General features: G+C 43.2%; 2 protein-coding genes across 2 annotated transcripts in view; both read left to right on the forward strand.

Annotated features, from left to right (window-relative positions):
• The window catches only part of CaMKI (Calcium/calmodulin-dependent protein kinase I), a 1042346-nt gene that overhangs the window by 966982 nt on the left and 59297 nt on the right, over nucleotides 1–16067 (forward strand). The window lies entirely within an intron of this gene.
• On the forward strand, nucleotides 7108–11112 carry LOC137235441 (uncharacterized). Its single transcript, XM_067758426.1, is given in 2 exon segments — nucleotides 7108–10152; nucleotides 10155–11112. Coding segments are annotated over 2 exon segments (3210 nt in total). The 5' UTR covers nucleotides 7108–7340; the 3' UTR covers nucleotides 10553–11112.

The following is a 16067-nucleotide window of genomic DNA, read 5'->3' on the forward strand; positions in this document are numbered from 1 at the left end:
AACACTGACAAAATTGTATCACTTTTCTCTCTTCTATATTTCACCTTACATTTTATATGAGTTAGTTGCTGTTAATAAATCGTGCGATGCACATCTAATGTTTGAGTGCGTGTTTAACTTTATTTCGTAGTTTTAACCAACAATATATTTAATTGGACATTTTGAGATCTTTTTATAGTCTTTTATCATAAGTACTATATAAAAGTGCACATATATTGAATAATAAACGAATTTTTATATACATCTGTTTAGGCCCAAGGCCTAACTTTTACTTGATTGACGGCGCCCCTCCCTAACGTTTTAATAAGATTTCCAGCCACCCACACTCACGCCGCATTTGTGTGCATGCATGCACATGCATGCGTTTCATACGCATGCATGTGTGTGTGCAGGTTGTCAGCACCCATGCACGTATATGTGGGGGCTGTTGTGTGTGTGGCTTTTTTTCCCCTCCTTAATACCAGAGGACCTTTTCGCGGCTTAGCGGTTGTCCTCAACGGCACAACCGGCCTCTTTTATGATCGACCGCCAAGCAGTTCACAACGCCCCGGATCACCATCGTCATTTTTGCGACATTAAGGTAACATTATACCAATTGTATATTTTCCTTTTACTTTCTAATTAAATAATATTTTATAACGAGGCAAATCCTCTTGTGTTTCTTTATTTCATTTCGAGAAACCCATAAACCCGAGATCGACCCGTGTGCGCCATTCCCATTGCCGGTTTACGACGCACTCAGGCCGAACATTGGTCCTTACTCACCGAAAAAAGGAACTAAAAGCCTAAAATTACAGTCCACCGCACCAGAGAATCTACCTGCACAGCACAATTTATCCAACTCATAAACTTTTGCCGAAGGATTTTGCCTATTACAAAATTTTGCACGAATTGCCACAAACAAAAAAATCATCAAAAGTTTTATTTGCCACAGCCATCACATCAATACCTCCAGCAAAAATAAGAAGTAAGTGTTATATTTCTTGCCACTTTTTTTTCTCGTTTAAGTGATTATTAGTGACAAATAAAGATAAATACCCGTGTCGTGCGCGAAAAATTTAAATCGAAAAGGAGTGTAAAAAAGTGAAGTTATTTAGTGAGCACCTTTTTTTTTTCTTTCCAATTTCAAAAATTCAATCACTTGGTTTGTTAATTTTTAGTTCGATCCTTGTGATTATCTGGTTTATCCCCCCACCAGTGGTAAGGTTTTCCAGACACAACACAAGGAAGAGGTTAACCTAACCTCACTTTCCGCACCATACTAAATAGGTTTTGTTGTTGTTTTTTTGTATTTCACAAACACGAAATTAAGTTCAATTTAATTAATTAATCCGGTGCTCACTTCACTTTTTAAACACTTTTTACACTTTTTTTTGGCGCTTGTTTTGCAATATCGCACGCATTTTTTCACTTTCACCAAAATACACCCATTATTTGTGGAGGTGGCGAGTGGTCCCCTTTTTTGTTGTTGCCGCTGAGATAAAAAGTCTGTAAATTAAACCTTTTTTCTGTTGTCGCTGCTGTGACAAAAAGTCCATAAAATAAACCCTTTTCGTTGTCGCTACCAAGACAAAAAGTCTGCAATAAACAAAATAAATAATAAACTTGAAGTTCAATAGTTTTTATTTAGGGCTGGGCAGGCATTTTAACTCTGAAGAGTTCCATTTCTATAATCGGCAATTTTCTCGTTAATAAACGTAAATAAAACAATGGAAACCTACATCCGTTTAGCAGAATCAATCGCAGAGTTTGATAAAGATTACAGCCTTATTCCGGAGAGCGACCATAGCAAACACACCCTTGCAATACAGCAGGAAGAGTTGCGGCTCTTGTGGAAGAAGGTAAAGTCTGCGTTTGATTCGCTATTGGGATCTGATGAGGTGTCAGCGGATGACGTTATGGCGATCAGAAAGAAGCAAAAGGCAGCATACGCAATCTACGTGCGATGTTCAGCGTCTATATCTGCTGAGGCAGAAAAATACAAGAAGGATGAAAAGAACGTCAACCCTGAGCAAGAACCTCATGGGCATAAAATTCGCCTCCCTGCTTGCGACACGGAAGTTTTTAAAGGGGATTATCTGTCTTGGCCAACTTTTCGCGATCTTTTCACGGCAATTTATATAAACAATTCCAGCTTGAAAGGGGTGGAAAAGTTATTCCATCTCAACAACAAAACGCAGGGCGAAGCAAAAGATATCGTTAAAAAATGCCCCCTCACAAATGAAGGTTTCGAGATGGCCTGGAAAAACTTGTGTGAAAGATACGAAAACAAACGTATCTTAGTTAACACACAACTGCAAATTTTATTCAACTTAAAAAAGGTAGAAAGTGAGTGTGGCAGTTCAATAAAAAAAGCTGCAAAATGATATAAATAATTGTATTTCGTCCCTCAAATGCCACAAAATTGACACTTCCAATTGGGATGCAATCCTGACCTATCTATGCTCAACCAAGTTACCAGAGAGCACGCTGGCTCTTTGGGAGCAAAGTATAGACCATAAAATGGACATATCCAAGTGGGAGGATATGGATAAATTCCTGTCTAATCGGTTTCAGACACTTGAAACAGTGTCTGGTTTTACAGGGCATGCCACTTCGAAAGTGCAAAAACCAAACGCGTCGCGACAATCGTCAGAAACCCCTACGAAAAGACTTGGTGCTTTTCAAACGAAAGTATCCAAGCAAACAATAAAATCAATTTGTAAAATGTGTAAATCCCCTGAACACAGATTACGCAACTGTTCACGCTTTTGCGAGTTAACCCCTCCAGAAAGGATTAAATTCATAAAATCTACAAGTGGTTGTCTGAATTGTCTATCCCCAGGACACACAGTGACCAGATGCACCAGTTCCTACAACTGCAATACGTGCCACTCTCGTCACCATACGCTCCTGCATGCGGATACCCTACAGAAAAATACCACCTACAACCCGCCCCAACACTCCTACGATAATAGGCCCTCTACTTCTAGACAGGCATTAGCGAGACAGGAATCAGAAAAACCAGGGTCAAACGGGAACAAAAATGTGACATCCTGTCATACGAATTCCAGCACAGGTGTGCTATTAGGAACTGCTCGCGTACACATTCACCATAATGGTACCGACTTCTCCGCGCGGGCATTAATTGATTCAGGGTCTGAATGTTCCTTTATAACTGAAAGACTGAAACGCAGAATCAATTTGCCAGCGAGGAAAATGCATGCCCAAGTTTCAGGCATCACAAATGCGGTGTCAGCTCAGGTGAAAGAGGCATCCAAAATTGAATTACGTTCACCAGTGGATGCCTGCTTCAGCCTGACTACACCCGTTCTAGTCCTAGCCAAACTCACTGGGAATCTTCCATCCTGCCATATCAATGCCATGACTATGCAGGCATTCCCAGACTTGGTGTTGGCAGACAAGAGGTTCTACATCAACGAAGACGTAGACCTCATACTTGGAGGAGACATATATCCCCAAATTATACTGAGCGGTCTGAAAAAGAATGTACTAAATACACTTTTGGCCCAAGAGACAGTGTTCGGTTGGATACTAACCGGTCGCGTCGAAGCACCGAGTCCAACGAAGAGCATCATGTCATTTTATAACGAGGTTGCATTGGACAACCAATTAAAAGCTTTCTGGGAGATAGAAAATGTTCCCAAAAACAAAATGCTTAATGAAGAAGAAAGGTATTGTGAACAACTATTTAAGGAAACGACAAAACGTGATGAAAATGGGAAGTATATAGTTTCGCTACCATTCAGGCAGGATTACCCTGAGAATATTAAATTAGGACCGTCCCTAAAGCGCGCATGTTCACAATTCTTCAGAAATGAGGGGCGATTACTAAAAAACCAAGAGTTAGGGAAAGAATATGTTCGGGTGTTATCCGAATACGAAACGCTTGGACATATGAGAAAAATTAAAAATAATATACCATCCGACGATTCGGATAATTATTTCCTGCCCCACCACGCCGTTGTAAAGGCGGAAAGTACCACTACCAAGGTGCGCGTCGTCTTCAACGCGTCAAGTCCGACGGCAAATGGCATTAGTCTAAACGACATACTCCACCCAGGTCCAGTACTCCAAGCAGACTTGCCTATTTTAATTCTACGTTGGAGACTTTACCGTTTTGTCTTTAATAGCGACATAGAAAAGATGTATAGGCAGATTTGGGTGACCGATAATCACGCCAAATTTCAAAGAATTGTCCATCGAACATCCCCCAACGAACCCATCAGTCTTTACGAACTAAAGACTGTCACATTTGGTGTAAACTGTGCCCCCTACCTCGCGATACGGTCACTTCTACAATTGGCTGATGATGTAGAAAATACGCACCCAATAGCATCGGGTATATTACGAGAAAATATGTATGTCGACGACGTTTTATCTGGAGGACATACAATAGCGTCAACAATCAGAGCAAGAAACGAGATTCGCGAAGCATTACACTCAGCTGGCTTTCCATTGCGCAAGTGGACATCAAATTGTGAGGAAATCCTTCAGGACATCCCCAAAACGGATCTGCTCAGCGAGGACTTCCTAGCGTTTGAAGAGGCTAGCTCGGTGAAGGCACTCGGAATACGATGGAACGCGCATTCAGACATGTTTTACTTCACCGCAGGAGCTTTAGAGAGTGGCGAGAACATCACCAAACGCGTAATCCTATCCGCTATAGCCAAACTTTTCGACCCTTTAGGCTGGCTTGCACCAGTGGTCATAGTGGCAAAAATACTAATGCAGCATATCTGGTTAGAGGGCACCGGGTGGGACGAACCTGTCTCCCCAACTACCTTAGAACGGTGGGAAAATTTCACCCAACACTATAACGAAATAGATAACATTAGGATACCGCGATGGGTAAATTTTACGCCCGAGGACGACATCGAAATACATGGTTTTTGCGATGCATCGGAAAAGGCATATGCAGCAGCTATATACATGCGCGTAAAAAGGGACGATACAATTTTCACAAATCTCTTGCTAGCCAAAACCCGAGTAGCCCCAGTGAAAACCATCTCACTACCACGCTTAGAACTTTGCGGCGCCGTGCTGCTCGCAGAAATCATGGAATCAATATTCCGAAACATTCATTTGGGGCCAGCAAAAGTTCACCTCTGGACGGATTCAACCATCGTACTCGCTTGGATAAGAAAGCCGCCCTGTTCCTGGTCAACCTTCGTCGCACACCGAATCACTAAGATCATCGATATGGTCGGTAGCAAGGACTGGCTTCACGTGGACTCGGAATCTAATCCAGCGGATCTAGGAAGCAGAGGACTACTTGCATCAGAGTTGACCAACAATTCGTTGTGGTGGCAGGGACCTTCTTGGCTGCAAGAAGACAATTCCCACTGGCCAGCACAAGAGACCGAATACAAAACGTCCGTTGAGGAGAAGAGGGCACAAACATATGCCACGACAAGGGTAGATCATGTAGATATTCTCGACCGTTTTTCAAATTTACCCAGGGCCTTAAAGGTTCTCTCCTATGTTAGGAGATTTTATAAACGAACTCACCCAAAACCTAAAGCAATGTTCCACGAAAGGTCGTGCATAATCTCAGCCGATGAGATTAAGGCAACGACTCAAGCATTAATACGAGTCTGCCAGAAACAATTTTACGGGACAGAATATTTAAAATTGAAAAATAGGGAACCTATCGATCGAAAGAGTGAAATACTGTCACTCAACCCATATATCGACAAAGATGATATTATTAGAACAGGGGGGCGTCTAGGGGCTTCAAAGGACATGTCATACAATGAGCGTCATCCGATCATCTTGCCATACAATTGTAGGCTGTCTCGCCTTACAGTTATGATGGCTCATCATGACTCCCTTCATGGCGAGAACCAGCTCATGCTCCGTCTTATCCGAACCCAATACTGGATACCGAATGTCAAGACCATGATCAGAGCCATCATCCACAAGTGCAAAACCTGCATTATTCACCGAAAGCAGGTACAGTCCCAACTTATGGGGACCCTTCCCTGCGAACGGACTACTTTTACCCGCGCGTTCACCAATACCGGGGTAGACTTTGCAGGGCCTTTCGACATCAAAAGCTACCGCGGTAGGGGATGTCGACTGTCAAAAGGCTACGTATGCCTTTTTGTCTGCTTTTCCACTAAGGCCATCCATTTAGAAGCCACTAGTGACCTTAGTACCCCAGGCTTCCTCGCGGCCTTTTCGCGTTTTATCGCGAGAAGAGGATGTCCGAAGAACATCTACTCCGACAATGGTACGAACTTTGTCGGAGCTTCCAGATCTCTACGATCGGAATTCAAAGCCTTCCTGGCAGAAAGCCGAGACAAAACAGTCTCCAAGTATAGCCATCAAGCATTAACTTGGCATTTTATTCCCGCTGGCGCTCCACATATGGGCGGCTTGTGGGAAGCGGGAGTGAAGAGCTTCAAAAGCCACTTCAAAAAGATCGCTTCTCCCCACAAATATACTATGGAGGAGTTCCAAACACTTTTGTGCCGGATTGAGGCGTGCCTCAACTCGCGCCCTCTCAGTCCGGGGTCGAATGACCCAACGGACCTGGAACCACTAACCCCAGGACATTTCCTAACGGGCAGCCATCTTCTGGCGCCGCCAGAACCGGATGTGAACGAAAGCCCGGCCTCCATAATAAACAGATGGCAGAAGCTCAAGGCCCTCCATCAAACCTTCTGCCTTCGTTGGAAAACTGAATACCTTTCCGAACTTCAAAAACGAGTGAAGTGGAAACAGTCAAAGCAAAATCTTAAAGTGGATGATCTAGTTGTCATCAAAGAGGACAACTTATCTCCCAACGAATGGAGGTTAGGCAGAGTCGTCAACGTACACCCCGGCGAAGATAACCGAGTACGTGTAGTCGACCTCATAACCGAGAAGGGTCAAGTCAGACGACCTTTGGTCAAACTGATCCTTCTTCCCACGGAGATAGATTGTGCGAGGACCAAAAGCTTCGCTTAACAATCCCCCCGTTCCTCCACATCCCTCCGTTCAAAAAAAAAAAAAAAAAAAAAAAAAAAAAAAAAAAAAACTTCTATTTTTTTCATTTCAAAAAAAACCATCCCACTTACTCGTTATTCCAGAACGAGTATACCAGAAAAGCCTTTACGCAGACCCTCGGTCTGCCACAGAAAGCAAAGGCACTCGGCCCATAATCCTTTTAAAATTTTCAAAATTTCAAAACCCAGCGCTCGCCCACCGAGGCCAATCAACCACCCTAATGCAGATCCCCATCTGCCACAAAACACTTATTTTTAATTTTCACAACCAAACCCCATTTCACTCACTCACCCCGAGCGAGGACACCAGAACCCTAACGCAGACTCAGGGTCTGCCACAGAACGCAGATGCACTTAACCAAAGAATCGTGGGCACAATTATTAATACAATTGTTGCAATATGTGGAGGCTAAGTTGGGCAAAAATGCTCAGGAGCCGCCGGCAACGCGAATCCCGATGCGTTTATTTATGGATTTCAAGCCTGGCGGTGGCCTATGTATCATCTTCAGCACAATGTTTAGATTTCGTGCCGAGCAACGCGAAAAAAATTTTGATTTTTCCGTTGGTAAAAATCCACCACGTAAAGATCCAAATATCCAATTGGTGATTGACATTGAACAAGCGTTGGTTGAGGCAAATCTTCATCGTATACATTATATTTACATCAGACCAGAAGTAAGCAAAGATTTAGCACAACGATTACGTGATATACTAATTACCAGACGTGTAGAAATCGTATTCGATGAGGATGAAGCTACTCACATTATATATCCGGTGGTTGATCCTCATCCAGATGAATATGCACGACCAGTTTTTAAGCGCGGAAATCATGTAATGTTGCATTGGTATTATTTTCCTGAATCATACGACTCTTGGGCAGTAAATACTTTTGATTTACCCGAATTCGTCCCCGAAAATCCAGACTCAACTGGAGAACGTTGGCTTGTTTCGGCATCTTGGGTTTTGGATTTGGAGCAATATAATGAATGGATGGTCGAAGAGGATTACGAAGTCGATGAAATGGGCAAAAAGAAAACACATAAACATCGTATGTCTGTTGATGATATGATGTCATTTGGAACGGATGAAAAGAAACGCGTTTCTTCTGGTGTAAGTGGTACTACGACAGGTAAACAAAAGCGACGTCGTTCACCATCACCAAACACTTCGAAACCTGGCAAACGTAAGCGTTCGCCAGCCGTATTGCATAAAAAATTGCGTAACGAAGATGACGATGAAGATTTGACACGTGACATGGATGATCCACCAGCAGAACCGAATGTTCAAGAGGTTGTAAAATCAGCGCCCATGCAGTCAACTGCTAGTCCAGCACCAGGAGGAAAATCACGTGCTGACAGTGATATGATACCCATTAGAAGTGGCACTATGACAGATTTAGATGATGAAATGACAGGCGGTAGCGCGGCTCCGGCGCTTTCCACTGGCGATGGTGAAAATTCACAAACTGGTAAAACTAGTGACAACAGTAATACTCAAGAGTTCTCTTCCTCTGCCAAAGAGGATATGGAAGACAATGTTACCGAGCAAACCCATCACATTATTGTACCCTCATATTCGGCTTGGTTTGACTACAACTCTATCCATATTATTGAAAAACGTGCCATGTCGGAATTTTTTAATGGCAAAATTAAATCAAAAACTCCTGAAATTTATATGGCTTATCGTAATTTTATGATTGATACTTACAGATTAAATCCAACTGAATACTTAACCAGCACCGCCTGTCGCAGAAACCTAGCTGGTGATGTATGCGCTATAATGCGTGTACATGCATTCCTGGAACAATGGGGTCTTATAAATTACCAAATCGATGCAGAATTACGTCCAACACCAATGGGTCCACCTCCCACTTCACATTTTCATATATTATCAGATACACCATCTGGTTTGCAATCGTTGAATCCCCAAAAGACGCAACAGCCATCTGCAGCCAAAACTTTGCTTGACTTAGACAAGCCGAAAGTAATTAAAGATGGTAAAGAAGGTTCTGTTGAAGGTGACAAACCAACACCACAACAGCAGCAACAGCTGCCACAGCAGCAAATCAATAATCCACAACAACAGGGCGTATTGCAACAAACTCAACAACAGCAAATGAATATGAAAACAAAAACTGCACTGGCCAACATGTTGAATAGTCGCTTGGGTAACAGCAATGGTGGGGCAATACAAATACAACAACAGCAACAGACGATGGTCGTAGCAGCAGGTGGCACCCCAGTACCAGAACAGTCGCTTCAACAACAACAGCATCCCCAGCAAATAATACAACATCAAGTTGTGGTCGCTGGTAATGCCCCACAGTCTGGTATGATATTGCATCACAATCATCAGCAACAGCTGCAATATCAACAGCGCCAATTAAATATGGATCAAGTGGGTATCACTTCATCTCCTAATGATAGTGCTTTAAACATGATAATGGAACACGAGACCCAGCAAAATCAGTCCCAACTATCACAACAGCTGCCACGCGAAAGAGGTGATAGATCACCACCTGAAATTAGCGATATTGTATCATCTGTGGCGACAATAACGACCAGCACATCCATGGCATATGTAAATACTCCACACGGACTCTTTCCCATGCCATTGGGCAAGTCATCCAAATTGCCGCAAGTATCAAAAGCCAAAGCAAAATCCAAATTCCTTGGAAAATTTATGGCTAAGGCTGTTATGGATAGTCGAATGTTGGATCTACCATTCTCAATACCGTTCTACCGCTGGCTATTGAATGAAGAATATTCAGTTGGTTTAGCCGATTTGGCACGTGTCGCACCCGAAGTGCAAAGTACATTGGTAAGATTACAGGACGTGGTACTTGAACGCGATCAAATATTAAACGAATCGAAACTTGATGCAATGGAAAAGACTGAAAAGATTGAATCGCTGGATTGGGATGGATGCCCCATAGCTGATCTTGGATTGGATTTCGTTTTACCAGGCTATGCAAATATAGAACTATGCCGTGGTGGTCGTGATACGCCAGTAACAATTCACAATCTACATCAGTACATCTCATTGGTGACGTATTGGTTCCTTGTTGAAGGCGTGCAGAAACAATTTGAGGCGCTACGAGAAGGATTTGACTCGGTTTTCCCGACACAACGTCTGCGTATGTTTTATCCTGAAGAGTTGGAAAATGTTTTTGTGGTTCTGGTGCTTGCAACTACCAACGATGGGACGTTAAAATGCTTCAAGACTGTTGCCGTACTGACCATGGGTTTACCCAAGATTCCCAGGCGATACAATATCTATATGATATCCTCTCTTCATATAATCGTGACGAGCAGCGTCTTTTTTTACAATTTGTGACCGGCTCACCCCGACTACCGACTGGAGTTTTTAAGTCTTTAACACCACAGCTAACAATTGTGCGCAAAACACTTGATGGTAATCAAAATCCAAACGAATATTTACCATCAGTGATGACATGTGTAAATTATTTAAAATTGCCTGATTATTCAAGTCAGGAAGTGATGCGAGAAAAGCTTAAAGTTGCCGCGAATGAAGGCAGCATGTCGTTCCATTTATCATAAATATTGCAATGTATAGCAACAAAATTTATTAAAAAGAACTAAGTGCTTATAATTGGCATAACGAATGATACACACATCTTCAGATGCATAAAAATGAAAGAAGTTGCCCTTATGTAAGTTATAACCCGATTCAAATATGATCGGTGGCAAGAGAACCAAAAAGAAGCCCGTTGGCGAAAATACTTCTTCGCGCTTCCAACTGGGATTTTCACCCGACATAACCTTCAAAAACAGACCAATCAATGCGCCAAGGAATACAACAACAATGCTTTCAGGCAAATATTGGAAGCCAGTCATTAACATTGAATGTATCAACAAAATACCCAACATAATAACGCAAATAACAAAGAAAATGGACAATGATGAATTGTGCTCTTGCTCGACAGCATGTTGGTCTGGTAATGGTGGGTCTGCAGTAGGTGTTGTAGCATTTTGTGTATTATTTGCAGGTGCCAATCCTGTAGCCGTAGATATGGTAGCGTTTGTTAATACATTGGTACTGAGTTCATTCGTATTTGGGATTGATGTATTTGATGATAGTGAGGAGGCGTTGATTCCAGCGGATTGTTTGTCAGCTGATGGATTGTTGCTGAATGTTGATTGTACTGATGACTTGTCTCCGGCGGAGCTGACATTTGGCTTACCACCACTTAGTGTTATATTCTGTGTGGTTTTTGTTGGTTGAATGGCAGCGGCGGAGTCCGATGGTTGGATACTTTTATTTATGGCTGTATTATTACTTAATGTGGCATTAATACCATTGGCATTATTTTCGCCCACTGAAGTTTGGACCAGCAAACAAATAGCAAGTGCAAAGCCGCATGCCATTATTTTGCTTTTAAACATTTTTGCTGTTGGAGTTGACTGCTTCGTTTTATAGGGTTAATTAAGCCATTCGTATTATATTTTCCTTACTTTTTTAATTTTGCAAATTTACAATATTCACGAAAATTCCAATATACAATTTTTACTACTTTACAACAACAAAACTAACACGTCTACTCAATTAAAAAATTAGCAAGCGATTGTACTACGGCCACGCGCCGTAGTAAAAATAATGAAACAACGGAAAAATTCTTTCGATTAGTCCCGTTTGTTTCAATTCTGAGAAATTTACATTCTATACACGGGTGTGTATGAATGTGCACAATTTTTTTTGTCTTTGCGGCTGGTAAATATCTACCAGTGCATGGACTTTTGTAAAGGCAAAATGTTGGGGCACTGAAAATGGTAGTAGAAGTTTCGTGAAAACGATAACTACGGTTTATATTGGTACCAAAAAATTCCCAATTTATCGTAAAACAAACAAATCACAAATAAATCACATCCCAAAACGTCTACCTACCACAACCATTTTCCAAGGTACCAAAATTACTGCCGCCAAATAACCAAGGTCAGCTTGCTATCGTTTACGTAAAACTTTTTATTTTCCTTCAAATTATTCACAAAAAAAAACAAAAAAAAAACTGAGAAAAATAGCGCAGAAAATATTCGCGTACTCAGGCATTATATTTCTCCACTCAAAAATTTATTTCCTGTTTAAGTTCTGCACAAATTTTTTCAAAAATTATTGATTTGATCAGTATCGCCCCCTAATGGTAGTTGGGTGGGCTCTGCAATTCAATACTTTAAAATTATCGCAGTATACAGTATACGTTTTCAGTGCGAAAATACTGAAATATTGGTAGAATCTGGGTTTTGGTAGCGGTAGTAGTAGAAAATGAAAAATGGGCCAAAAAGGTATGTCAAACTACCAATGCGGTAAAGTACGGGCACTGACTGCCCATATACTTATACCAACGTATGTACATACATGCCGAGTTTTTAAATCTACATTATATTAGGGATGCATAAAATGATGCAAACGGGTACCGAAGAACCCGTTTTCGAAAAATCGGTACCGGAGCCAAATACCCTTCGGGAACCGTGCCATTTGCTAAAGGCCATCAATTAAACCGGACTAGAAGCGTACTTGGAAAAAAAAATTGAATAAACAACTCTCATAAATTACCGAAAGGTAATACAAAAAGAGAAAAATGACACATTCTACAAATGATTCTCCTCATCCAAAACGAACATTTTTTTATTTTTTTCTTAACATCGCATACAATTTTGCTGTCCAAACATTTTTTTTGTGGCGGGCAGGGAAGTTGTTGGGTTTTAGCACCAACAACACAAATAACAGCGACTCAAAAGAACCCACGCTATACACTTTCTACCCGGTTCGGCACCAGAATGTGTGAACCGAAAATCGTAAATGCTCATTTTCTGCAGCACTAGTGTGCACGTGGCCAACTAAAACGCTGCCGGGTGACACAAAATAAACAAAATAAGGCACTAAAGACCCAGGCACATAACGTGCGGGGAAAGAGGCCATGCACATAATGCAAGCCACATATGAATATTTTTTTTTTGCAGCGACAGATGTTTCCCCTTATGCGCGCGTTAATAAAATTTCCCAAATCCCCACTAATACAACTAGGGACCACTCGCCCATGCACTTTGACAATGACCCGACCCATTGAAACCTATTTCACTCCTTTCAGGAAAATGGGTCGTTTTGCCGCTTTAAAACGAAACGCTGCCAAGAACGTCATGCGTTATACGTCGGAATGCCGCGCTTGTTTTAAGCAACATCCCATACGCCTGTGCCCCATCTTTCGGGCCAAAAAACCCGAGGAGCGTCTTTACTTAGCGATCCGCGGGAGCTGCTGTGGAAATTGCTTGGCTCTGGACCACCGCTCTAACGCATGCCCAAGCCAAGGCCGATGTAAAAAATGCGGCGAAAAACATCACACGATGCTTCACATTTCCTCGATTGATGAAGAGGAACAGCTACTCCACGAAGCCCGCTCCAAGCCATGGAGTGTACAAGTTGAGGAGGAGCTGGAATCACCCCGTGAGCGGATTGACGACTCCATCTCGTTATATGCGTCAGATGCTGGAACGGAGACTGGGCCTCTTCGTCCAGCTCGAATCCACCGAACCGGAGCGGAGACTCGGTCTCTTCGCCCAAACACAACACCAGCAGCCAAATCGTATCGACCGCTTTTGCAGCACGAACGGAAGCGGCTCCAGCACAACCCATCTACCGTCCAGCGCCATGTTCGTGACGGCCGAGCGGAGACTCGGTCTCTTCGCCGGCAAACTAAGGCCCCTCAACGAAGACAACCACCGCGCGAGCGCAGAGCGGAGACAAGGCCTCTTCGCCTGCAACAACGACATCACACCCATCATCAACCACGAGATCGCAGTCACGGATCCAACTCGCTGCAGCTCACCACCGTGTCCGCCTTCCGGGCAGGGCTCCTAGCCCCGCATTCAGCTGCCACCGCCACCATGATACCGACGGTAGCGATCACCCCCACCGCGGTCGTGAAAATAGAAGCAGGGGGGCGGCTACACCTCGTTCGCGCCTTAATCGACGGATGCTCCCCCACCACAGTGATTGCGGATGAGCTCGCCCAGGAGCTCCAACTTCCTACCAGCAACATTGGCGGGCAAGCAGGATGTCTGCTGCGTATCCGAGGAAGACACGGACAGAACAGAAGGATTGCGACCCATGCTGCGGTCGTAGCCAATTTTCGGCGCACGACACCCACAACCAGCATCGACAGTGCCATCGCAGCCCCGTACGCGCATCTTCGTCTGGCGGATCCGCAGTTCTACTCATCCGCCCCGATCCGCCTCGTCCTAGGCACAGATGTATATGCCGAGATAATACTCCCAGGGATTCTGCCCACCACGTTTGGCCCTTTGTTAGCTCAGAGTACCATCTTCGGTTGGGTACTCTCGGGCACAGCGAAGGCCTAACAGCAAATGTTCGGTAACGACCGAAATACATGAATTTTTACACTTTGTATCCTTTTTATTTTATTGAATTTCTGCTGTACACAGTCGCAAGAGGTGTGCGTTTAAAATCTTGTATCATTACAATACGTTCCTTTTTTATTGAATTTTCTTCATACAAAATTCACAAGCATAGGATTTCCAATGAATTTGTAATAAATGGCAAGAAATATGAACACGTATATCTTCTTACTTCTTTTCGCAATCCCTAGCTCTAGGCAAACCTGGCTTAGGCCTTGAATCATAACGGGAAAAGTGCCGAATGACAGAGGCATCAGCAACCAAGCTCACCCATTGCGCAGACCATCTTGCGTGCCGCCAAGCCGGCGGACTGACCAGGGTTTATGTTAAGTTAGATATAATTAGTTATAAGTTTTTTATTTTTTTTCTTCTCTTCTTCACGGTCGGTGATCCTTGGCGGACTGTGATGTTGCGTACCGCAAGGGGGGCGGCATGTTTAGGCCCAAGGCCTAACTTTTACTTGATTGACGGCGCCCCTCCCTAACGTTTTAATAAGATTTCCAGCCACCCACACTCACGCCGCATTTGTGTGCATGCATGCACATGCATGCGTTTCATACGCATGCATGTGTGTGTGCAGGTTGTCAGCACCCATGCACGTATATGTGGGGGCTGTTGTGTGTGTGGCTTTTTTTCCCCTCCTTAATACCAGAGGACCTTTTCGCGGCTTAGCGGTTGTCCTCAACGGCACAACCGGCCTCTTTTATGATCGACCGCCAAGCAGTTCACAACGCCCCGGATCACCATCGTCATTTTTGCGACATTAAGGTAACATTATACCAATTGTATATTTTCCTTTTACTTTCTAATTAAATAATATTTTATAACGAGGCAAATCCTCTTGTGTTTCTTTATTTCATTTCGAGAAACCCATAAACCCGAGATCGACCCGTGTGCGCCATTCCCATTGCCGGTTTACGACGCACTCAGGCCGAACAACATCTGTATATGTTTTATTTATTATGATGCATCCTCTGTGATTGATTTGCACATCCGGTTTGATGGCTCCGCCCTGACTAATGTTTACATCATGTTTGATGGTTCCGCCCTGACTAATGTTTACATCAGGCATGATGCTTCCGCCCTGACAATTGTTTACATCCGGCATGATGCCTCCGCTCTGACGAATGTTTACATCCGGCATGATGCCTCCGCTCTGACAAATGTTCACATCCGGCATGATGCCTCCGCCATGACAAATGTTTACATCATGTCTGAAGTCACACGTATACAGCCAAACCCATCAGGTTTGTCATACTGCTATAGCAAACCTGATGAGATATTCGTACTGCGCCCTGATGTGACTTTCCTACAGAACTTCCTGACAGATGATCAATCATCTGATTGTCAGCTGTCTAGTAGGGCAGTGTCTATTTTATAATTCATTTTCGTGCCATTAGGGGTGTTCGTTATGTGCAGCATTTCTAAAGTATATCTTTTGCCGTAATTTTTCTCCTCGTGTAAGATGGATACATTATAGAAATCGGGATAATGCCCGGTATCTTTGCAATGTGATGACAATGCCGTCTTATTGTCCGAAAAACTGCTTCTTAATTTCACATTTGACCTGTGAGGGGAAATCCTCGTCTTGAGTTTCATTTTTGTTGTCCCCACATATACCTTTTCGCATAAGTGGGACCCGTCA

The sequence above is a fragment of the Eurosta solidaginis genome, chromosome X (assembly GCF_040869045.1).
Source record: "Eurosta solidaginis isolate ZX-2024a chromosome X, ASM4086904v1, whole genome shotgun sequence".
NCBI lineage: Eukaryota > Metazoa > Arthropoda > Insecta > Diptera > Tephritidae > Eurosta > Eurosta solidaginis.